This window comes from Ovis aries, chromosome 13 (assembly GCF_016772045.2).
Source record: "Ovis aries strain OAR_USU_Benz2616 breed Rambouillet chromosome 13, ARS-UI_Ramb_v3.0, whole genome shotgun sequence".
Classification (NCBI taxonomy): Eukaryota; Metazoa; Chordata; class Mammalia; order Artiodactyla; family Bovidae; genus Ovis; species Ovis aries.
The window spans coordinates 32,186,523-32,213,146 of record NC_056066.1 but is presented as its reverse complement, the minus strand read 5'-3'; the positions used below and the strand labels follow the sequence as shown (position 1 = coordinate 32,213,146).

The 26,624-nt window shown below is 39.7% G+C and overlaps 1 protein-coding gene across 7 annotated transcripts in view; it reads right to left on the bottom strand.

Moving 5' to 3' along the window:
• CACNB2 (calcium voltage-gated channel auxiliary subunit beta 2) overlaps positions 1 to 26,624 on the bottom strand; it is a 411,167-nt gene that overhangs the window by 157,195 nt on the left and 227,348 nt on the right. Inside the window, exon 2 of one of the 7 annotated variants that reach the window (XM_042230596.2) lies at positions 22,956 to 23,051. The exons of the other annotated variants lie outside the window; for them this stretch is intronic. Coding sequence (XP_042086530.1) covers positions 22,956 to 22,973 — 18 coding nt within the window. The 5' untranslated portion in view covers positions 22,974 to 23,051. The remainder of the gene's footprint in view (positions 1 to 22,955; positions 23,052 to 26,624) is intronic. 7 annotated transcript variants of the gene reach the window in all.

Below are 26,624 nucleotides of genomic sequence, written 5' to 3'. Positions count from 1 at the left end.
CTGCCTCAATTGATGAGAAAAGAGTTGTCTTCTCCAAATCCATGTACAAGGCATGTGGGGGCAGCTTCATGGTAGTTTTCAACACATTCTTAAACCAGGAAAATTAAATCATCCTTCAAATAGAGACACAGACAACACCATTCATCCAGTCATTCACTGTCCGCATCTACTGATAATCACATCTAATATTCACTGGAAGGACTGATGTTGAAGTTGAACCTCCAATACTTTGGCCACTTGATGTGAAGAGACAAGTCACTGGAAAAGACCCTGATGCTAGGAAAGATTGAGGGCAGGAGGAGAAGGGGACGAGAGAGGATGAGATGGTTGGATGGCGTCACCGAATCAGTGAACATGAATCTAAACAAACTCCAGGAGATAGACAGTGAAGGACAGGGAAGCCTGGCGTGCTGTAGTCCATGGGGTTTCAACGAGTTGGACACAACTTAATGACTGAACAACCGATTATCAAGTCCAGGCCTTTGAACATCAAGATCATGGCTCAGAGACCAAAACCCCATGCATCTCATATAAAGCTCAACAAGAACTGAATTTTCACTTCTCACTAGCGCTATTTTGTGACAAATATTGCCTTCTATTTCTCAGTTTCAAGGAACTAAATTACTTGGCAAAAAGTTTTGTTTTAGGTCTTCATCAATTCAGTTCAGTTGCTCAGTCGTGTCCGACTCTTTGCGACCCCATGAACCACTGCACGTCCCTGTCCATCACCAGCTTCCGGAGTCCACCCAAACTCATGTCCATTGAGTTGGTGATGCCATTCAACCATCTCATCTTCTGTTGTTCCCTTCTCCTCCTGCCCTAATCTTTCCCAGCATCAGGGTCTTTTCAAATGAGTCATCTCTTCGCATCAGGTGGCCACCAAAGTATTGGAGTTTCAGCTTCAACACCAGTACCTCCAATGAACACCCAGGACTGATCTCCTTTAGGATGGAATGGTTGGATCTCTTTGCAGTCCAAGGGACTCTCAAGAGTCTTCTCCAATTAAAAGCTGCTTTTTCTAATTTCAATGCCAGATATTTTCCTAATGCACAGCTCTGAAAACAGAATGCAAAGAGTAAATAACATCTCTCAGAGAATTTGGAAAATGATTAATGATGAACTTTATCCCTATTAGCACGTTGAGATTATCTTTACATTAATAAAGACACATGTACCTTTCTCCTTTCCAGCATTGATACACAAAGTGGGGAGGGTGGTGAAATTACAGGACAAAAAATAAAAAAGAATAGCATGCAACAAAACACTCATCTCTCTGCCATTTTCAGTCTCTAACATCACAAAAAGTAGGAACTGCGCCTCAGGTTTCCTCTGAAACACAGCCTTCTGTCTTTACTAAATAACTTAAAAAATTTTATTGAAGTATAGTTGATTTACAATGTTGTATTAATTTCTGCTGTATAGCAAAGTGACTCAGGTATATATATATTTTAATATTCTTTCCCATTATGGTTGATTACAGGATATTGAATATAGTTCTTTGTGCTATACAGCAGAATCTTGTTGTTTATCCATCCTCTATAAATTAGTTTGCATCTGCTAATCCCAAACTCCCACTCCGTCTCTATCTCCACTTCTCTACCCGCTTGGCAACCACAAGCCTGTTGTCTATGTCTGTGAGTCTGTTTTGTAGCTGAGTTTATTTGTGTCGTATTTTAGACTCCACTTCTGCATTATATCATGTGATATTTACCTTTTTCTTTCTGACTTCCCTTATTTAGCACGATCATCTCTAGGTCCATCCATGTTGCTGCAAATGGCTTTAGTTTGTTCCTTTTGATGGATGAATAATATTCCACTGTATATATGTGCATTCACTCTAGATAAATGAGATGAAAAGCTCCCCCACTCATCTCAAAGGGACTTTTCTTTAGAGGGCAGTGTAACAAATGTTAAACTTAGCACTCTGTTGGGTGACACTGGACACGCTACAGAACATCTTTAAGGCTGAGTTTCTGTGCCTGGAAAATGAGGAGACAGCACCCCCTGTATGGAGTTGTTGTGATGTTAAATAATACTTGAAAAGGATAGTGCGGGTACAGAGGTGCCCAGCAACGAGTGCCAGGTAGGGCTTCTCTGTTCTGTTATACACGACAGGAGGGGCTAAGTATGTCACTGAGAGGGCAAAGTATTTTATAGAATAAGGAAAATCCCCCTGGTGACAAGAGATGTCCTTTGAAACAGGACTCAGCAATTCATGAGCTTTGACTAATTTTATTAGTGAAAGTCGCTCAGTCATGTCCAACTCTTTGTGACCCCGTGGACAACAGAGTCCATGGAATTCTCCAGGCCAGAATACTGGAGTGGGTAGCCGTTCCCTTCTCCAGGGGAATCTTCCCAACCTGGGGATTGACCCCACGGTCTCCCACATTACTGTCTGAGGCACCAGAGAAGCCCTCGCATCTTTATCTCTTAAGCTACCCTTTCTCCTTTACTCTAAACCAAAGAGCTACCTCCTCCCTTCCTTATTAACTCAGGATTAACCCATCAAGGAGATCTTATAATTCCATCTGCCCCCTGCACCCGTCCCCTCAGCTCTACCTGGCACCTCTCAGCCACTGTCCTTCCACTAAGCCTTCTCTACCTTCTGGAAACCGCAAATGACATCTTATGTTCACGTTTTTCTCCTTCATCAGCTGTCATGCTCAGTATGGCTTTTGAGGTGATCCAAGCAGCCCTTTCAATGTCCTTCAAAACATGACTGTATGTTTTGTATCTTTACAGTTTCTATTTCTTCTGTCATTCTGACTATCTTGAGTCACTAACTCACCCTGATGTACCTGTAATTATTTATTCTTTAAATCAATGCAGGCATTCAGATGCAAATAGGGTTAGGGAAGGAAGAAGGTTATTATTATTTTTTACAGTCATTTCTATTCCTTTCAGGGTTGAATATCAGTATCTTCTTGGAGAGAATACCAATATGAATGTGTACCAATGACACCTGGATTTTCCAGGAACCCATGGGATAAAGCAAAGTTGTGACCAACCTAGATAGCGTATTCAAAAGCAGAGACATTACTTTGTCAACAAAGGTCCGTCTAGTCAAGGCTATGGTTTTTCCGGTGGTCATGTACGGATGTGAGAGTTGGACTGTAAAGAAAGCTGAGTGGCGAAGATTTGATGCTTTTGAACTGTGCTGTTGGAGAAGACTCCTGAGAGTCTGTTGGACTGCAAGGAGATCCAACCAGTCCATTCTAAAGGAGATGGGTCCTGGGTGTTCTTTGGAAGGAATGATGCTAAAGCTGAAACTCCAGTACTTTGGCCACATCATGCGAAGAGTTGACTCATTGGAAAAGACTCAGATGCTGGGAGGGATTGGTGGCAGGAGGAGAAGGGGATGACAGAGGGTGAGATGGCCGGATGGCATCACCGACTTGATGGACATGAGTTTGAGTGAACTCCGGGAGTTGGCGATGGACAGGGAGGCCTGGTGTGCTGCGATTCATGGGATCGCAAAGAGTCGGACACCTCTCAATAGTGTGGGCTGCGCTGAAGTTGCCTGGTCTGTAGGAAAATGTGATCTTCCTTCGGTCAAATGATTTTGCATTTCATCACAAAGTTTTGTTCTCTTTTGCTTCCCCACCCCACATCCCTCTAAATAAGAGGCTCTAGGGTGCTTCCTGCAACCATCCACAGTGAAAACCTCCAGGGAGAGCTGCACACAGTTTGGACTGCCAGTAGCCTGTTGGGCAGGCACTCAGTGGCTCTCAAGACAGAGAGGGTTGTAGTAGAAGACGCTGGTGGCCAAACTGGTGAGCTCCTTCACTTGGGAATTACAACCACAAAGCATGGTCTTTGGGGAGCATCAAGGGACTCAGAATTTCTGACTGCAGTTGTGCAGAACCAAATCAAAATGGGGAAATTTTTCATTGAATGAAATTCCTTTTTGGTTCATGGGGCATAAAGGTGAGTAATAGCAAAAGTTCTCAATCCATTAAGAGACTTCCCCCTTCATGGCGCACAGTCATCAAATAGACAACACTCCTTTGGCAGAGCGTCAAATTGGGATTTGGCAATTGACATATATACACTACTATATTTAAAATAGATAATTAGGGACTTCCCTTCCCTGGTGGTCCACTGGTTAAGAATCTGCTTCCAGTGCAGGGGACATGGGTTTGATCCATGGCTGGGGAACTAAGATCCAACAGGAAGCAGAGCCATTAAGCCCGAGGGCTGCAACTACTGAGCCTGCGTGCCACAACTCCGTCTGTGCGCCGCAACTAGAGAAAGACTTCATGCCCCCATGAAGACCTAGCACAGCCAAAAATAAATATAAACATTTAAAATAAAATAATCATCAAGGACCTACTGTATTTGTATAGCACAGAGAACTCTGCTGAATACTCTGTAATAAACTATGTGGGAAACAATTCTGAAAAAAAATAGAGACATGAATATGTATAACTGAGTCACTTTGCTGTAGAGCAGAAACTAACACAACACTGCAAAGCAACTATAGTTCAAAATAAAGTAAAAATTAAAATAAAAAAAGACAACACTCCTAAAACGTCAGGTAGGCCTCTTGGCCATACACACCCCCTAACAATGATCCTAACAGATGGCACATAACTTTTGCTGTGTGCAGAATTACTGTCCTAGATGATTTACATATAGATGGCTCTAGTCGTGGGTCCTGGGGATGGTCTTGATTCTGTACAATGTCACGAACTTCCGTCCATAGTTCATCAGGCACTCTATCTATCCGATCTAGTCCCTTAAATCTATTTCTCACTTCCATTGCATAGTCATAAGGGATTTGATTTAGGTAATACCTGAATCAGAGAAGGCAATGGCAACCCACTCCAGTACTCTTGCCTGAAAAATCCCATCGGTGGAGGAGCCTGATAGGCTGCAGTCCATGGGGTCGCTACGAGTTGGATACGACTGAGCGACTTCACTTTCACTTTTAACTTTCATGCATTGGAGAAGGCAATGGCAACCCACTCCAGAGTTCTTGCCTGGAGAATCCCAGGAATGGGGGAGCCTGATGGGCTGCCATCTATGGGGTCACACAGAGTTGGACACGACTGACGTGACTTAGCAGCAGTAGCAGCAACATACCTGAATGGTCTAGTGGTTTTCTCCATTTTTTTCAATTTCAGTCTGAATTTGGCAATAAGGAGTTCATGATCCGAGCCATAGTCAGCTCCCGGTCTTGTTTTTGCTGACTGAATAGAGCTTCTCCATCTTTGGCTGCAAAGAATATAATCAATCTGATTTCGGTGTTGACCATCTGGTGATGTCCATGTGTAGAGTCTTCTCTTGTGTTGTTGGAAGAGGGTGTTTGCTATGACCAGTGTGTTCTCTTGGCAGAACTCTATTAGCCTTTGCCCTGCTTCATTCTGTATTCCAAGGCCAAATTTGCCTGTTACTCCAGGTGTTTCTTGACTTCCTACGTTTGCGTTCAAGTTCCCTATAATGATAAGGACATCTTTTTTGGGTGTTGGTTCTAAAAGATCTTGTAGGTCTTCATAGAACTGTTCAACTTCATCTTCTTTGGCATTACTGGTTGGGGCATAGACTTGAATTACTGTGATATTGAATGGTTTGCCTTGGAAATGAACAGAGATCATTCTGTCATTTTTGAGATTGCATCTGAGTATTGCATTTCGGACTCTCTTGTTGACCATAATAGCTACTCCATTTCTTCTAAGGGATTCCTGCCCACAGTAGTAGATATAATGGTCATCTGAATTAAATTCACCCATTCCAGTCCTTCTTATTTCACTGATTCCTAGAATGTCAATGTTCACTCTTGTCATATCCTGGTTGACCACTTCCAATTTGCCTTGATTCATGGACCTAACACTCCAGGTTCCTATGCAATATTGCTCTTTACAGCATCTAATCTTGCTTCTTCCACCAGTCCCATTCACAACGGGGTGTTGTTTTTGCTTTGGCTCCATCCCTTCATTCTTCCTGGAGTTATTTCTCCACTGATCATTATTTAACTTATATGCAGAGTATATCATGAGAAATGCTGGGCTAGAGGAAGCACAAGCTGGAATCAAGATTGTCGGGAGATATATCAATAACCTCAGATATGCAGATGACACCACCTTATGGCAGAAAGTGAAGAAGAAGTAAAGAGCCTCTTGATGAAAGTGAAAGAGGAGAGTGAAAAAGTTGGCTTCAAGCTCAACATTCAGAAAACGAAGATCATGGCATCTGGTCCCATCACTTCATGGGAAATAGATGGGGACACTACTGAAGTGACTCAGCATGTGTGAGTAACTACCTTAATCCTCACAACAACCCATGCAGTAGGTGAAACTACTTTCCCTGTTTTACAAGTCAAGTGAGTGTGCCTGAAATGTCACACAGCAAGTAAGTGACAGGGCCAAGGCCTGAACTCAGGGCAGGTGAGTCCAGAGACTACTTCAACCACCATGTTTATATTGATCTCTTTAAAAAATTAAGACGTAACTTGATATATAACTCTGTATTCACTGTAAATGTACAACATAATGATTTGCTATATGTACCTATTTTGAGTTTAATTAACATCCATCAGCACACATTGGTATAATTTTCTTCTTATGATGAGAACTTTTCAGATCTACTCTCTTAGGAAATTTCAAATGGACAATAAAATATCGCTAACTAGAGTCTCCATGTTGTACATTATATTCCCAGGGTTTATTTTATAACTGGAAGTTTGTACCACCTTCACTCATTTCACACCCATCACCCCCCACTTCAGCCAACTACCAATCTGTTCTGAGTTGTTTTCTTTTTTAAGACTCCACATCTAAGTGAGATCATACAGTATCTGTCTTTCTCCGTCTGACTTATTTCACTTACTGCAGTGCCCCCAAGATTTATCCATGTTGCCACCAATGGCAGGATTTCCTACTTTTTAATGTATGAATAGTATTTCATTGCATCAACTTAACCTTTTTAAAAGTGACAATCAATATTATAGTGAAATGAACTCAAACACTGCTGGTGGAAGACATCTAAATTAATGCAATGTTTCTGAACAGCCATTTGTCAAGACATATTTCTCTTCTAAAAGTACATATTCAGTAATTCTATTTTTCAGAATCTATGTGAAGGAAACAAAGGTGCAGAAAAAATTTATGTACGAGAAATGTTCACCATGGGATCACACACACACACACGTAGGTAATATACACACATACATGTATGCATGTGCAAAGCAATCTAAATGTCCAACAATGACAGAATGGTTAAATCACAGAAAGTCCTTTGGAAATTATATTCTATAAGCATGGATGACTTTTTTAGTGCCAAAAGAACGATGGGAATTTTAAATAAGTATGAGCTTTTATTTTTAACTAGCAGACTGTTCCCACCCCCACTCAGGCTAGCTCCCTGATGAAGCTCCATTTAATAAAGATGAAAACTTGTGACTAATAGCTTGAGCTCACCCTGGGTTCATTCTTTTTGAAACAGAATTTGCTGAAAAGGAAATTCTGGCTGTACTCCCAAGGAGGCCTGCCAGACATATCCCTCCACACTGTGCAACCAGGACGGCAGAATTTACTTTGCTGTGGCCCCAGCCATGAGTAATAGAAGGGGGCAGAACTTTTAAGACATTTTTTGGGGGGAGGGATTCCATAATCTCTACCATAGGAAGGCAAAGAGGAATTTTAAAGGAATGAAGAAGTGATTGCTTTGCTCTCTGATCGCCAGTTTAAGGATCCTTTGATGGTTCCAAGAGGCTGGGTCACTATTTCTCACTTTAATGCTAAATATAAAATATGTGAAAAAAATCACACCAGAAGACTTCAGATCTTCTTTTCTTTAAGACAGGTAACCATCGTTTGAGACTTTGCAAAGCTAATTGTGATTTGGAAGAAAGATATATCCAATCATCTAGGCCTGCTAAGTTTAGTCTGCTTATCTTACTTTGAAAGGCATGTGATATGCATTAACAATAATAGGGGTTATGTAATTTGCATTAACAACAATAGGGGTTAAAACCAACCTTTAGGGCTTTTCTGGTGGTACAGTGGTTGAGAATCAGAGTGCCAATGCAGGGGACACAGGTTCGATCCCAGTCCTGGAAGATCCCACATGCCATGGAGCAGCTAAGCCTGAGTGCCACAACTACTGTGCCCACACACGCTAGGGCCTGTGCTTTACCAGAGAAGCCAGCACAATGAGAAGCCCACGCATGGCAACAAAGAGCAGACCCTGCTCACCGCAAGTAGAGAAAGCCTGCGCATAGCAACAAAGACCAAGCACAGCCAAAAATAAATAAGATAAAAGGAAAAAAATCCTTTATTGATGGTTTACCCTGTAAACACTTTACTAACATTATGTCAGTTCACCTTCATGGTAGCTGGACAGGTACCATTTCATGAGCACCCCCATCTGACAGAAGGGGAGCTGAGGCTTTGACAGATTGATTTATCCAAAATCACTCAAAGCCAACGAGTAGAATAGCTGAGTTTCAACTCCTTGTCTAACCTCAAAGTCTATGCTCTTAACCTCTCTTCCAATCTCAAAAATTAACTTCTCTGAAAGGAAAGAATTGCAGACTTGAGTGAAATGAACACTCATCTCATCTAACCACTGAGTCTATGTAAGAATGCCTTTCAGACCAGCTCTGCAAAATGGTAATGACCTGAAGAATCACCTGAGAAATCTCACTAGAATATGGATTCTGTTTCAGTAGGTTTAGGGTGGGACCTGGGATTCTGCGTTCCCAACAAGCTCGGACGCGATGCTGGAACTCCTGGTCTGTGGAGCACAGTGTGAGTAGAAAGGAGTCATCTGTCTGTCTGTCTGTCTATCTGGGTCTTAGTGGCAGTATGAAGTATCTCGAGTTGGGGCATGCAGATCTAGTTCTTTGACCAGGAATTCAACCTAGGCATTCGGCATTGGGAGCATGAAGTCCTAACTGGATTGCCAAGGATGTCCTAGTAGAAGCCATTCAGATTTAATCACAAATTCAATTTTTCAGTCACCACATTTCAAGTACTCAACAGTCACTCATGGTTAGTAGCTGCCATATTGTCATTGCTCAGTTGCTAAGTCGTGTCTGACTTGTTGCGACCCCACGGACTGCAGCATGCCAGCCTCCTCTGTTCTCCATCTGCCGGAGTCTGCTCAAAGTCATGTCCAGGATGCCATATTGAACAGCAACAACACAGAAAATTTTCACTGTGAGGAAAAGTTCTACTGAACAGCACTGGCTAGGGAGTGACCAAAGCAGGATACAATACTTCTAGAGATGCGAAGTTGGTGGCTTATTTCTTAGTGGGTTCACTTACTATTTTTTAAACTGAAAAGCAACACACTTTCTCCCTTCTTCCAACTTCCACTATTGGCCCCAGTTCCAACCTCTTTCAAGACAACAAGGAAATATACCTTCTTAAATCAGGTAGTCTTCTCAAATGGAGCATTTTAAATATATTTCTTATTAGCATAGGGCTCTTATTAAAAATAAAATAACATTTGGGAATCTGGAATTAATTATACAAACTACTATATGTAAAATAGATAATCAACAAGGACCTACTTTATAGTATAGAAAACTGAGTATTCTGTAACAACCTACATGAGAAAAGAATTTTAAAAAGAATAAATACAGTGTATGTATAACCGGATCACTTTGGTGGATAACTGAAACTAACACAACATTGTAAATCAACTATACTCCAATATAAAACAAATATTAAAAAATAAAACTATATCAATAATCTTAAAGGAAAATGGCAATATCACTTCCTCACAAAAATAAAAATTCTGGTATGGATACATTAAAAACATCAAAGTTTAGACTATTGCTTCCTGTGCAACAGTAAAGTAGAAAACATCTTCAATCATAATGACTAATCTTCAAAAAATAGTGGCACAGATAGAATATTTGATTCAAGAGAGAAAAGCAGAAGATGGACTTTGGAATTAAATTGAAAAAAATTCTTTTAAAACATGTATATAACTGTTCTTTATGAAGTTTAGTAAAATTAACCAGTTCTGGCGAGTTATAAAACCTAGAAAAATTATCAGGGTCAATTTTTGAAACAAGTTATGTAGATCTCACCTTATAGAACACACACACTGAATTCCCAGATGTCAATTAATATTCTGAGACAGTTTTCAGGTTCTTAAAAACATTTCAATACTTCACACAAAAAATGTTCCAAATTTGGTCACAATCACCAAAATGGCCTAAGTTAAAGAATTTACGGCTTTAAATTAATAGCATACTTCAAATGAGCATCACATCCTTTAAGTTTCTGTTGTCACACTTAGAGCAGCACTTAGAAAAAATATAAAGTGACTCATACTGTAACTGTTTAACACGATTGCAGACTTTAAATACTTTCTTCTTCATAATAGAGCATATGGTTTCTTAAATTATGCAAAAATTATGTAAAATGATGCAAATTATTCATGAAAAAACTGGCTTCTGTGCATAATCATATACAACAGGTGTGTATTTTATGGGGGTAATTCATCAATGTTTGTATTCCTAAAATACTTTTTTGGGGTATATTCTAGGAAGTAATTCCTGTATTGGTTTATATTCTTTATCAGAAAAATAATGAAAACCTGGAACTCATTGTCAGGAATGCTTTGTTTAAAATGTTAACATCATTCCTCAAGATACTGGGTTGGCCAAAAGTTTGTTCAGGTTTTTCTGCAGCATCTTACCGAAAAATCTGAACAAAATTTCTGGTCAATCCGTTTTCCTGTTTGACAGCACATGCTTATGTGTAACTCTTAGATAGTTTGAAAATTCTGCCTCAGCCACATGCAATGGAGATAATGACAACAGAAAGTAAGATTTCAATACTGGATGCAATTCTGTATTATTTATTTAGTAGGCGTTTTATATGTGTCATTCTGAAAACTTTTAACCCCACAACCACTTTAAATTCCTGGAAATATTCTAATGGAGTCACAGACCAGTCTTTCAAAAAAAAATGTTTGCTTATTATGACGGTGACCTGACAGCAAGGAACAAGAGACAAAATAACTTTTATTATTTATTATCACTTCCTATTTATTGTAATTTGTAATATACATAATTTTTACTGTTAAAATAATGGCCATTCCAGAGAAGATCATTTTGAAATTTCTAATGAAAATCTTCAACTCTCATTTTGAAACAGTGTAAGAATACCATTCTGAGGGACAGAATGAGGAAATCCCATGAAATAGAAAACTGTGTGATTTCAACTTACTCTGTTTAGAATCAAGTTGCTTTGCAGGAGATTTTTGCTATCTGACAAGAATTGAAATTACCTCCCTCTATTGTGCTCCTACACAAATCTACAAGGGAATTTGGTTTTCAGTAGACTATAACCAGAAAGCCGAAAGTCATTCTTTCATACAGGGCTATTTCTTGACAGTTAAACTGTCAAACTTATACATTTGTCTAAAATTAGAGTCAATTATCATCTCAATCCATCAAGATATTAAGGAACTAGAGATGTAATTATGGAATTTGAATTGAACGATAAAATATTTCAAAGTAATATATGGTTTAAAATACCTTTCTACAATTTCAAAAATGTGTCTATAACTCAAAGTTTAGCTTCAGTTTTATTTGCATATAAGAAACATTCACTTTTCTTATATTCACTATGTATAGATTAATGTGAACTTTTACATATTTTATGGTTGAGAACATGTGATATCGTAATATGCATATGTGTGTGCATACATATTCTTAAATCAAATACACATTTTTGATGTTTTTAAAAAAGCATTTCTTAAGGTGAGATTTTACTAATACTTATAAATGACCCAAAGAAATCTAAAAAAAATGTTATAAATGGACTAATTTCAAAACAGTAACAGACTCACAGACTTAGAAAACAAACTTATGATTACCTACCCTAGGGTGGTGGGGGAGGGATAAATTAAAACACATAACCAATAAGGACCGATAGTACAGCACAGGGAACTCCACCCAATACCTGGTAATAACGTGTAATGGAAGAGAATCTGCAAAACAATAGATATATAGCTATATGTCAGCGGTAAAGAATTTGCCTGCCAATGCAGGAGACATGGGTTGGATCCTCGGGTCAGGAAAATCCCCTAGAGAAGGAAATGGAAACCCACTTTAGTATTCTTGCCTGGAAAATTCCATGACAGAGTGGCCTGGAGGGCTGCAGTCCACGGGGTCACAAAGAGTCAGACACGACCGAATGACTGAGTACACACAGCATGGATATGTGTATAACTGAAGCACTTTGCTGTGAACTATACACCAATACAAAACAATTTAAAAAATTACCCAAAGTTTTATTACATATAAATCTCTCAATTCAATTACTGTCAATTATATTTAACATATATTTTTACCAGGGAATTGAGATCTTTTTTTTTTTTTAAAGAATCTAAATTGCCTTACAAGGACTTTTTAAAAGACTTTTTTAAAAGACATGGTAAGATATTGATAAGCATTTCAAATCCAAGTTCAAGTACAAAAATAATCTCAAGTACATTGGATACTAAAATTAGAAATTACATTTGTTAATTTCAAACTTTGTTCTGAACTGTTTCAACATTTGTGCTAGTCCCTTGGATACAGGCTATTTGTTTTGTATTACTGTAATGACATCAAGCACTTGGGAGAAAAGGTTAAAAACAAATTCTGAAATGATTGAGAAAAATAAAACCAAACTGATGAAAAATGCTAGATGTCAATGAGATGGAGAACACTTTCTTACCACATGAGAATGTTCACTGCCATCATGGTACATGTTTCATACACACCATGGCCACAAAGAAGCCCTTTTCCAGGAAGCTAGGGTACATTACTACAGTGATACTGTTTCCACAGCTGGAATACAGTGCTATTAGTTTACTGTGCTTGGCAGTGCTCTTAAAATAGGCTCTCAGACACCAAAAGCCAAAAAACGGACTATTTGCAAGCACTTCAGAAAATGATGGGGCTTCCCTGGTGGCTTAGCTGGTAAAGAATCCACCTGCAATGCGAGAGACCTGGGTTCGATCCCTGGGTTGAGAAGATCTCCGAGAAGGGAAAGGCTACCCACTCCAGTATTCTGGCCTGGACAATTTCATGGACTATATAGTCCATGGGGTCACAAAGAGTCAGACATGACTGAGTGACTTTCACTTTTCAGGAAATGATGGTCTGGAAAATTGAGTGAAAATTCCACAACTAAACAAAATCAGCTTTTGATGTCCTATAGCCATTGATTCCTAAAAGCAAAGAGATGAAAGCGAATGCTGGGCCAGGTGACACTCATTTATATTTCTGTTAAGTGGCTTGATTACATGCCCCAGCCATTTCATGGAGGCCTAGGAAGGATTATAATAATTACAAAACATTATCGGGCTTCCCTGGTAGTCTAGTGGTTAAGAATTCACCTGCCAATGCAGGGGACATGGGTTAAATCCCTGGTCTGGGAGGATTCCACATGCCATGGAGCAACTAAGACCCTGTGCCCCAACTACTGAGCCCACGTGCTGCAACTACTGAAGCTCTTACAGCCTAGAGCCCGTGCCCCACAACAAGAGAAGCCATCACAATGAGAACGCCATGCACTGCAAGGAAGAGTAGCGCCTGCCCACTGCAATTAGAGAAAGCCCAAGTGTAGCAACGAAGACCCAGCACAGCCGAAAACAAATAAATAATAAATCTTAAAAAATTATAGTAAGAATGTACTAAGAAAGATGAATTTCCCAGTTATTTAAAGAAACAGAAAGATTTCCTAGGAATTTAAAGGCAATTTGAGTGTTAGTTTGGGTAAAATTAAAGGACTTGGTAACTTACTGAATTTTATATCCTGCACAAATTACCTAATATATTCTTATCATTCTTATCTCAACAAAGATACTTCTTTACATTTCTTTTCTTTCTCCATCTGCATTTACTTCAAATTACGAATAATTTGTGTGGGAAGGTTTACAAAGAAACCCATGAATGATTAATACTACACTGGTCCTTAAATGAAGAAAAATGTGGCTCCTCTGTCCATTTTCAGAGGTAATAACAAATGTCACATTGTTCTGTTGCAACATTGTGATCCAAAAAAAATATTTCACTTTCTTTCCTACAGTTTTTTGAAAAATGATAACAAACATCTTGCCAAGCATCCTTGTAGTACAAGGACAGGATTTCCGCCAAGGAAACTGTCCTGTTTTAATTAGAAATAATTTAGCCAAATACTGGACAAGGGTAACTGGTTGTACAGACTGAAATACAGTAATGCTGCAAAAGAAGTTCCACCTTGGGTGGCGCCGGGAAAGAAACACAAGGGCATATTGCATACAAGAACCCAAGTCACCTTGTACTAGTAAACAACTGGCCGCCACAAAGCTCTTAAATATGATGGAGGAAACTCGAGAGTTATAAAGATGCTGGAAGAGTAGTTGGTCCTCTCATTCTCTGATGAGAATCTGAAGGCCACAAAGGTTAAGTAACTTCCTCAAAGTCAATCAGCTAGATTGCTTGCTGGGAACAAACAAACCCCTAGATAATGTCCTTAACTAAACTCTAAAAAGGGAAACACAATACAGCCGCTAGCAGAAGTGAAAAGAAACAAGAGTCCTCTAACACCCGAAACAGTCTTAACTATCAACACAGTCGGTAATTGACTTTGGGATCCAGGTCAAGTCACTTAACTCTCTGGACATTTGCTTTCATTTTTAAACCACCAAGCAGATTGGATTTGAAGTTATCTCCCTCCTGTCACATCTAACCTTCCAAGATTCTGTGCATACCAATAAAATAGCACTTGCCTAAAATGCTATCATAAAAACCAACACAAATTGTATAGACTTTTGGATTTCTGCTGAAGATGAAGCTCCGATACTTTGGCCACCTGATGTGAACAACTGATTGATTAGAAAAGACCCTGATGCTGGGAAAGATTGAAGGCAGGAAGAGAAGGGGACGACAGAGGGTGAGATGGTTGGATGGCATCACTGACTCGATGAACATGAGTTTGAGCAAACTCTAGGAGTTGGTAATGGACAGGGAAGCTTGGCATGCTGCAGTCCATGGGGTTACAAAGAGTCGGACACGACTGAGCGGCTGAACTGATTTGAACTAGAATTTACTCAAATTCTTTTATCTCTGGTCAATTTTAAACCTTATTAGACAGAAGAACAAGAAAGAAAGCTGAAAAAGAAGAGGAGGAAGAAGAAGGAGAGGGAGAAGGGAGGAGGATGGGGGAGAAGGGAGGAGGATGGGGGAGAGGGAGGAGGAAGGGAGGGAGAGGAAGGAGGAAGGGAGGGAGAGGAAGGAGAGGGCAGGAGGAAGCAGACGACATGGAGGAGGAGGCAAAGGAAGAAGAAAGCTGCATGAGAAATGGGATTTGACAGGAAGAGGCAAACCGGAAAAGAAGGGAGAGAGAGAGAGGAAGCAATAAAAACAGGCAGACACCAGGGAAAAAGATGTGGGTCACAGGTAACAGTATGTAGAGCAGTAGGAGAGGAAAAATTAGGCTGAGGATGCTGAAAGAAAGACAAGAGAAAGCAGAATTAACTGCATTGAAGGCCACTTTATTTCAAACAGCATTACTAAATGTTTTTATTAATTAATATTTTACAGCAGCTTATGATATAGAATGTGCGTCCCCAAAACTGTTTCCTTGCTCTTAAACCAAATGTTTTTGTTGGTATTATTATGCCTATTATTCCAGAAAAAAAAAAAAAAAAAAAAACGGTACTGATATTCAGAAGTTTTAGGTAGCATAGCCAAAGTCGCATAGGTAGTAGGAGTATATAAAACAAGGATACGAATTCAGACTTTCTAGTTCAGATATTTGAGCTACCATATCATGCTGCCTGTTTAGTTATACCTTTTTAAAAAGGATGCTCTTAAACACTGTCTGACTAGTACTTACTATTAATAGTACTAGTGGTACTCAGGCTCATATATAGGCTTCAGAGATAACACACTATTGACAATCTGAGATGGAAACATGTCAGCAAATGACTAGCCGGACAGGCAGAACTCAGCATCAGAAGATGGGCCTTCATGGGGAACAGAGAAGATCTCAAGAAGGAAAAGGATTTGAGCCAGGCCTAAGAAGAGAGCTAGGGTTATTGGCATCATATATATATATATATATATATACACATATGTATCTTGCCTTTTTTTAACTGGAAATTTGTATTGGAATTTTCCTTCCTTTAATATCGCACCAAGAGCCAAAAAGCCTTGGAACACTGAACGAAGCCTAGCACTAACCTCTCATAGAATCAACATCTAGGTAAAATTTGTAACATAAATAAATTCTTTATCCTTAGCTGTAATCAGCAGCAGGGGGCGCTGGGTGATGTCCACACTGCTGATTTCCTTCCGAGGAGCACAATGCCTGGCTGATGCAACAGCCCAGCTCCCCTTAGCCGGGCTGTGATCAAGGGGCCAGCCTGCCTGTAGGTGGAGAGTCCAAGCTTGGCTGATCAACAGAACTAGGTACAAGATATTCCTAAGTGAGTAGACTTGCTAGGTAGTAACCAATCACTCAGTCAATCAATCAACCAGACGGAGGTGAGGAGCGCTATGTAAATGTGAACAAGAAACGGGATAAGTGGTCAACTCAGACCAGCAGCCTTTTCTTCACTGGCAAAACCAATCAGCACCTAATTTATGAATTCATTTATGAAGAGTTTGCTGAGGATTTCGCTCTTATTAGCTGTATTTTAGCAACATTTAACAATGCTACACACTATAGCAATATTTTTGTGGATTATTTTTATGGACTTTAAAATCTATTATCTCACAGGTTATTATTTTTGTTTATTCCATTTAAAGGATTTTAAGATCTATTTGCTTAGCAATTTTCAAATATACAATGCAGTGTGATTAACTCTAGTTATCATGATGTACATTACATCCCTAGGATTTAGATACGTTATAAGTCGAAGTTTTGATCACCTTCACCCATGTCTTCACCTATTGATCTTAAAAGTTCTTAAAAGTAGATCTTAAAAATTCTCATCACAAGGAAAAAAATTGTTACTATGTGTGGTGATGGATGTTAACTAGACTTATCTTGGTAGTCATTTCATAATATTACTTCAGTTCAGTCGCTCATTCGTGTCTGACTCTTTGAGACCCCATTAACTGCAGCATGCCAGGCCTCTGTATCCATCAACAACTCCCAGAGTTCACTCAAACTCATGTTCATCGAGTCAGTGATGCCATCCAGCCATCTCATCCTCTGTCGTCCCCTTCTCCTCCTGCCCTCAATCCCACCCAGCATCAGAGTCTTTTCCAGTGAGTCAACTCTTCGCATGAGGTGGCCAAAGTACTAGAGTTTCAGCTTTAGCATCAGTCCTTCCAAAGAAATCCCAGGACTGATCTCCTTTAGGATGGACTGGTTGGATCTCCTTGCAGTCCAAGGGACTCTCAATAGTCTTCTCCTACATCACAGTTCAAAAGCATCAATTCTTTGGCACTCAGCTTTCTTCACAGTTCAACACTCACATCCATACATTACCACCGGAAAAACCATAGCCTTAACTAGATGGACCTTTGTTGGCAAAGTAATGTCTCTGCTTTTCAATATGCTATCTAGGTTGGTCATAACTTTTCTTCCAAGGAGTAAGCATCTTTTAATTTCATGGCTGCAGTCATCATCTGCAGTGATTTTGGATCCCCAAAACATAAAGTCTGACAGTTTCCACTGTTTCCCCATCTATTTCCCATGAAGTGATGGGACCAGATGCCATGATCTTCCTTTTCTAAATGTTGAGCTTTAAGCCAACTTTTTTGCTCTCCTCTTTCACTTTCATCAAGAGGCTTTTAGTTCCTCTTCACTTTCTGCCATAAGGGTGGTGTTATCTGCATATCTGAGGTTATTGATATTTCTCCTGGCAATCTTGATTCCAGCTTGTGCTTCATCCAGCCCAGCGTTTCTCATGACATACTCTGCATATAAGTTAAATAAGCAGGGTGACAGTATATAGCCTTGACATACTCCTTTTCCTATTTGGAACCAGTCTGTTGTTCCATATCCATTTCTAACTGTTGCTTCCTGACCTGCATACAGATTTCTCAAGAGGCAGGTCAGGTGGTTTGATATTCCCATCTCTTTCAGAATTTTCCACAGTTTATTGTGATCCACACAGTCAAAGGCTTTGGCATAGTCAAGAAAGCAGAAATAGATGTTTTTCTGGAACTCTCTTGCTTTTTCCATGATCCAGCAGATGTTGGCAATTAGATCTCTGGTTCTTGTGCCTTTTCTAAAACCAGCTTGAACATCTGGAAGTTAACGGTTGATGTATTGCTGAAGCCTGGCTTGGAGAAGTCTGAGCATTACTTTACTAGCGTGTGAGATGAGTGCAATTGTGCAGTAGTTTGAGCATCCTTTGGCATTGCCTTTCTTTGGGATTGCAATGAAAACTGACCTTTTCCAGTCCTGTGGCCACTGCTGAGTTTTCCAAATTTCATAATATATTTGTATGTAATTGTTATGCTGTATACTTGAAACTAATGTCAAGTTATATGTCAACTGTATCTCAATTTAAAAAAAGGATTTTGGCTTCTTCTATGCCTTGTCTATTATAAACAGTGCTGCAGTGAACACTGGGGTGCATGTATCTTTTTGAATCATGGTTTTCTCTGGGTATATGCCCAGGAGTAGGACTGCTGGGTCATATGATAGTTCTATTTTTAGTTTTCTAAGGAACTTCCACACTGTCCTCCACAGTGCCTGTATCAAAAATGTATGGATGCCAAGGGGAGGAAGGTGGGGGGGAGATGAATTGGGGGATTAGGATTAACATATATACACTCTTGATACTATGTATAAAATATATAACTAATGAGAACCTACTGTATAGCACAAGGAACTCTACTCAGCACTCTGCGGCGACCTATCTGGGAAGGAAATCCAAAAAAGAGTTCATATAAATAAACGTATAGCCAATATACTTTGCTGTACAACAGAACACTGAAAAGCAACTATAATTCAATAAAAATTAATTTAAAAAATTAAAAAAGAATTTAAAATCAATTCCCCTTAGGGTACTTCTGTGTTAAGGATCTAAAGTGAACCTTCATATAATCACTTACAGGAAAAGAAACCAGGAGGAAACAGTCATTACACAATATAAAGGAATAATTAGATAACACTAATCAAAGTTTGAAGAATTTTACAAGTATTTATTACTACAAACAGAACATTTGGAAGAAAAGGTCTTCAGATAAACATCTTTTAAGTAGTTGTTCAAGACAAAAATACCCACAGTGCTAAATGGATCATTACTATTCTGAAATACAAATTGAGCTGAAATTTTTTTTTTTAAACAAACATCTTTAAGTCCTTCCAAGTAAAAAAGATGGCTAAAAAGAAAAGGATAACTGGATGGATATTGAAAGCAACACTTAAAAGTGACTTAAATCATTAGGTGAACAACCATCAATCAGACAGACTGACCATTCACTATTAATGAAGCTGACCTAGACTTGTATAAATATGCGATGACAATAATACAGATGTTAGAAATTGCATTGGTTTGGGATGGTTCCTAAGTTTATGCTTCTTGCACTCAGGGGAGGTTACTGGAAAAGAACAATTAAGAATTTCACTTCAAGCATGCTAGCAGTGGCGGAGCAACCATGGAGAGATGCGGAACAAGCCAATGCACTTATACGACTGGATTTTTTTTTTTTTTTAATTTTATTCAAGGTTGGCTATGTAAAGGTGATGGCTGAATCCATGGAGTACAAGAGACAGACAGCACTCACTTTTAGTAGATGTGGGGTGAGAAATGGAGTATTTCCTGCCATTTATCAGTAAACAACGTCATAGACATCAGGAATTATAGTCCTCCAACGAGAGCCGGTGAACCTCAGGAAACTCAGGAAGGAAAAGAATACCAGCCATCTAGCCGCCATCAGACTGCAGCCACTCCCTACAGTGAGTCCTGAGGGAACTCAGGATGTAAAAACACAAGATACTGGCCCCAGACAGCTGAGGTGCACATCAAAGGAATGATTTCAGCCAGCCTAGACTCCTGCATTTTCCCACTCCTTGTTGCAGTCGTATACGACTCTTTGTGACCCCATGGATTGCAGCATGCCAGGCTTCCCTGTACTTCACTATCTCTCAGAGTTTGCTCCAACTCATATCTATTGAGACGGTGATGCCATCCAACCATCTCATCCTCTGTCGTCCCCTCCTCCAGCCTTTAATCTTTCCCAGTGTCAGGGTCTTTTCCAATGAGTTGTCTCTTTGCATCAGGTGGCCAAAGTATTGGAGCTTCAGCATCAGTCCTTTCTATTCAGGGTTCATTTCCTTTAAGACTGACTGGTTTGATCTCCCTGCTGTCTAACGGACTCTCAAGAGTCTTCTCCAACACTGCAGTTTGAAAACTATGTGAATTCTTCGATGTTCAGCCTTCTTGATTGTCCAACTTTCACATCCATGACTACTGGAAAAACCATAGCTTTGACTATATGGATCTTTGTTGGCAAAGTGATGTCTCTGCTTTTTGATATGCTGTCTAGGTTCATCGTAGCTTTTCTTTCAAGGAGGAAGCATCTTTTAATTTCATTTCCCAGGCACAGAAATGTGCTAAATTCCTTAACTTAGGATATGTGGTTTTCTTTAAGTAACAATAATCTTTTGATGTTCTTTTGATGTTTTTTTGATGTTCCAACTATCTGCGCTTTGTTGCAAAACTTACGTGGTTCCTTCCCCTTACTTCCTGGGAGTAGTTCTCTCAGGGTTACTTAAAATGTTGTCTCTCCGGCTTGAAGTTCTAAAAATTACCACCGAGTGAAACATAACTCTCAACTTTTCGGTCATGAATACTTTTTACGTCCACAGGGGAAAAGCCAGCCAAGAGAGAGAAGTCATTCTCAGAGAAGGAGAAGGCAAGAAAAAACAGAACCTGATGAAAGAGAATGAGCTTGAGGCTGAAAAAGAAGATTAAGAGGTGTGAGAATGGTGGACAACAGCCGTTGGCTTTGATGCTTAGAAGCCATTCATGGCTCCTTATTACAAACAGTAGAGAATTCACTGGGTTTTCAACAAGGAAAGTGGAAACAAGGTGGGTTTTGAAATCTGACAACTTTGTTTTGTTATGTGCTAGGTCTGTACCCAGCAGGGCCCTAACCGGATGCCTGAAATGCCTTGTAGTTCAAGGGGATGATCTCTGAAGTTGGCTTCCTTGAGTCCTGCCCTACCCCTTCATATCTTAGCTCCATACCAAAGCTATCACTTAAAACTTCTGCACCTCAGTTTCCCTATCTGTAAAATGGAAATACAGACCCATTTCCCATGACTCTCTTAGGGATAAATAACTAATCATAAATACACAATAAATATTTGTTTAAAAAACCAAAGTCTTTCAGCTTTAGTTTCCTTCTCGATACAACAGAGGGAAAAAAAATCACCTATTTCTGAGGTTGTTTGAAGAGCTGATGTCAAAGACATTTCAATTTTCTTTCCCTTATTCTTCCAGTGTTGACTCACTATCAATTTATTAAGTAATACATCTTTCCTGAGTGCCTATCCTGCAATAGCATTGTGCTACTTCACACTCCTGGGATGCTGTTACTCCCAGCATTAGACCCTGTTCCAGAACTGATGGCTCACTTTGAATACCGAAGAGTTTAGTTTGCCTTTTGTGCTGGAGACTCAGATTTACAACCCTGGGCTCTTAAGTGCCACTCACAATGGCAGAAAGCATAAAAGTCAATCTTCACATCAAAAGAATTCAGAGAATAACATTTAAAATTCAAGAGTTTTGGCCAAAACACACGCCAGTTTAAGAATATGAAGTAGCATTGAAACCTAAAGCACAAGGAGCTCAGCTCAGTGCTCTGTGATGAGGTGGGATGGTAGAGGGTGGGAGAGAGATCCAAGAGGGAGGGGATGCAAGTATACGCATGGCTGATTCACATTGTTGTATGGCAAAAACCAACACAACATTGTAAAGCTATTATCCTTCAATTAAAAAAAAATTAAAAAAAAAAAAGGAAGAGCATGAGTTGTAATCATGTCCAAACATCATTTGAAACTGACATCTACTTTTGGGGGTCAGGGGAGGTGGCTTCTTAAAGGGGACTGGCAATTTTTGTCATAGGTTGTGCCCGCAAAATAGCTCTCCAAACAATCTACAAGTGAAAAAAAGGAAAAGGTGGCCAGAGGTTTAATGAGTTATTAAGAACCCCCCCTAAATATTTCTTTTCAGGAAAAAGAAAAAAATCAGATCAAACTCAGGGAGCCTCATCAGTGGGGTTCACACCAGATACTCTGATTATAACTAGAGCGCTTGGCTTGAGCGGAGCCTCTGCCATAGTATAAAAAGAAATTAAATCACAGTTGAATAAATGTCGCCTGGATTTTTTTCAATCATTCGTGTGATACCACTTATCCCGAGAACAAATTATATGTAAAATTAACACCCAATGGTGAGTGACATATGGAAACTCTGGTTTTTAAAAACTTAAAATAAAATCTAATGACTTTTCTAAGTTTCCCAGGTGGCACTAGTGGTAAAGAACGCATCTGCCAACGCAGGAGACATACAAGACGTGGGTACAATCCCTGGGTCAGGAAGATCCCCTGGAGAAGGAAGCAGCAATCCACTCTAGTACGCTTGCCTGAAGAAACCCATGGCCAGAGGAGCCTGGTAGGCTACACAGCACACAGCATCTCTAAGAGTCAGACACGACTGAAGAGGACATGACTCCTGACTTTTCTAAGGAGACTCATGCCTAGAAATGAAAAGCTGCAAGTAAGATTTACAAAAGGGAATTCCTTTGTCTAGAACCCAAAAATCGGGAAACTCCCATGAGGTGTTGGAAGTCTCATGTCAAGCACCATGACACACGGTAACATCTTCCCTTCAGAAGTGACTTCTGAAGAAAGAAAGCACACGGGGTTCTAATGGGTTGTGTTATGGTTTCATTCTCTGAACCCCTGCCAATCCACCATAGAATATGTAGACAGTCAACTTAGGTTCAGAATGAGAGAAGCGCTCTCCTCTTGTTTGCGTCCACTTACTTCTCCTAAGTACCCCATTCATTCTTCTGCTCTTGGGCCTTTGGCCCCACTGTGTCCTGAGACGGTTCTAAAGATGGCCTCCTCTTCTCCAGGGTCCTAATTGCAAAACAAACAAGTAAACATGAACAGTGTCAGCAATATACAAATATTGCCGACAGTGGACACGACTGGGCAACTAAGCGCAGCACCCAACACAACTGCCTGCTCACTTATACTCTTCTGCTCCCTTCAGGCCCCATTATAACCGTCTTGGCAGCATTGCCATTTTCATCTCCTTAGGACTCTTTCAACAGCTTTTTGGCCTCTTCAAGGGCATAGTAAAGTGGTGGAGGGAGGACCTTCCTGGTGGCACAGAGGATAAAAATCAGCCTGCCAATGCAGGGGACAAGAGTTCAATCCCTGGTCAGACATGGTTCCACATGCCTTGGAGTAACTAGGCCCAAGAGCCACAAATGCTGAGTCTGCTCTGGAGTCCGGGAGCTGCAACTATTGAGCATGTGCGCTGCAAAGCCCATGTGCTCTAGAGCTTGTGCTTCACAAGAGAAGCCACTGTAATGAGAAGCCTGCGCCATCACAACTAGAGAGTCGCCTCTATTCCCTGCAACTAGAGAAAGCCCGCGCAAAGCTACAAAAATCCAGCGCAGCCAAAAATAAATAAAATTATTTTTTTTAAAGTGGTGGAGGGCAGAAGGGGTGGAGGGTGAGCTGTGGGTTGGGACCAGGCACAGTGGAAGTTCTCATGGGACTTTATCAAAGGAACTGTTCCCAAGAGAGGTCAAATTTCCAGGCAGGAAGTTTGGGCTTTACTATATTCGCAGAGTCGGACACGACTGAGCGACTGAACTGAACTGATATTCAAGATTTTCATATATATTTGATTCTTGAGGTCAAGAAGGCTCGTATTATTGCTTCTTGCAAAGAGGAGGCAACTGACTGTCAGAGACAGTGGGGAATGTGTTCAATGTCACTCATCTAATTAAGGCTAAAGAAACATAAATTCTACCTTAATCTTAATGAAGTTCTCATCAAGCTACCAACCACTTGCTGGTATTAATAAATAGCAAAAGCTTTCAAAATATTAACTGGAATACTGACAGTTTGACCAATGACTGGGTAGATTTATTGTTTACTGTAGGAATAAAACTTTGCTCGTAATATTTCATGATCATGCCTTTGGGCAAAGAAATAGATAATGGTTGTTGTCACAGTGAATAGACTAAACAGACAGTCTAAGATAGATATGATTAACATAAAACCATCAACTCCCACAGAGCAGTACAAGGGAATTTTTTTAAAGACTAGACTGGAAATCTAAATTCATACTCTCAAAAACAAATGTCAATAGTTCATAATCCCTGGAATAGTACATGCTCTCTCATGAAGCATTTGCTTTCTTTTCCCTTCAATTAGTTTTCGATGTCTTTGCGGTTCATTTTACTTTGATGTGGACCTAGTACTGAATCAACACAGAGCAGTCAACTGTCAAGAAAAGAATTGCTTACACAGTTCATAGCATAAAATTATTGAGAGAAGAACAGCCGAGAAGCATCATGCCCCTAACAAAAGATTTTTCTAAGTACATAAAAATAGAGATTTCCTACAGAATCATAAAATTTTTGAAGTCGAACGCTATTTTTAAAATGTAAGATCATCCAGAATCAAAGTGTCAGCCATATTACTGTTGAGGAATCATATTTCTCTAAAAAAATTACAAGATTTTTCCCTTTATTTTTTTCTTACTGAACAGATCACATTTTTCTGCTACAGAACATCTTAAAACATTTCACGAATAAGAAAAATAACCTTTTTAAAATATATTACTATAATTTACAGCTTTACTAGAGATGACATCCTACATTTGATAGATTCAAAATACACCCTCAGGCGGACTTCTCTGATGGTTCAGTGGTTAAGAATGCACCTTGCAATGCAGGGGACATGGGTTTGATTACTGGTCAGGGTACTAATATACCACATGCCACAGGGCAAATAAGCCCACATGCTGAAACTAGACAGTCCTTGTGCCCAGTGAGAGATTTCTGCATGATGCAACTAAAGACCCAATGCAGCCAAATAAATAAACAATAAAATTTTTAAAATTACAAAATTTAAAAAAGAAAACAATATACCCCCATTCTCATATTCCATTCACAGATTTTACTGATACAAATGGACACGTTCCTCTCTTTGCTCAGTAGATGAGAAAATCCAGTATACTAGCCAATCACTTCAAATGCTGTTAAATCTTACCTGTAAACACCCTCCCTTAAAAAAATAGCTATGAAATGATATGAAGAAATGGTTCCTTTCTGATGTGACTAAGCCTTGGTTTCCCTTGTCATTCATATGTCGATTAAATACATACTTGGGCTTCCCTGATAGCTCAGTTGGTAAAGAATCTGCCTTCAATGCAGGAGACCCTGGTTCAATCCCTGGGTTGGGAAGATCCCCTGGAGAAGGGAAAGGCTACCTACTCCAGTATTGTGGCCTGGAGAATCCCATGGATTGTATAGTCCATGGGTTGCAAAGAGTCGGACTCGACTGAGTGACTTTCACTTAGAAAATAATGACGAGTATAATTAAGAGAAACTCTTTCAAAGCAACAAGCAGGGAGCATACCCAAGTAAGAGCTCTGATAAATGAAACGCCAGGAATGTTTTCAAGTCATGTACTTGCTTATCATTTGCTGACTGTTACTGGCTTCTCTTTCACAATTTATCAATCCGACTGTTGTCTATTTCAGTACTTGTCCACGATAATGTGAGTCACTGACCAGATTCCATAATCTAAGAGCATTCGTACGGTGTTGACATGTGCTATCTTCATGGTCCCCTATGATAAAGCAATTACATCCTACTGGTGTGGTTAAGAATTAACAGCCCCAGATGCCATGTTTTCCCTGTTTCCCTACAGAGGAGCCCTGTAATGGGACATGATGTATAAAAGTCACCTCACTTCTCGCCACTGGAAGGAACTCATGCATTCCAAATAAAGAGGCATTATCTTTCCGAAGAGTAAGAATGAAATCTAATGCGGTTGACTTGGGTGCTAAAATGTCCTTTTAGGCTGAATTCCCCTTCAGTGAATAAGGCTCATCTAGCCTGCTCAGCTCAGGCCTTGTACTGAACACACTGAAAGAACAGACCTGTAAAAAAATATCATCTGTCAGAGCTTGGCAAGCAGGTCAAACGCCTTATTAGGAGAAACTGAACTGGCCTTGAGAAAGCATCAAGAAGGGTGAGGATCTGAACTTCTGCGTGTCTATTTCTGTATCTTAAATGTCATAATTATTTTTCTCAGGTTTGTGAAAAACTGTCAGCATTCTGCCTTGCTGAATTGATGAGCTCACCAGGAAAAACCTTGGAATGGAAATCACATTTTACAAGGGACTCCAGGACTTTGAAAGGAACATGAGCAGGGAATCTTAAATACTGTTAAAACGTTTCCTAATTCTGTAATTAAGAACTTGATTTACTTCATTATCGTGGCCTGTTATTTTGTTTCCTTTGTTCCAGATTAAGGGCAGAGAGAAAATTATGCAAATATGCTGGGTTGGCAATGATTTCTCTCAGCTGCTATGGACCATCTGGTTTTCCATGGTAGAAAGAAAAAGGTAGAAAATGGGAACAATGAAATAGCCTGTGTTCCCAGCAAGATTTTGAAAGACAC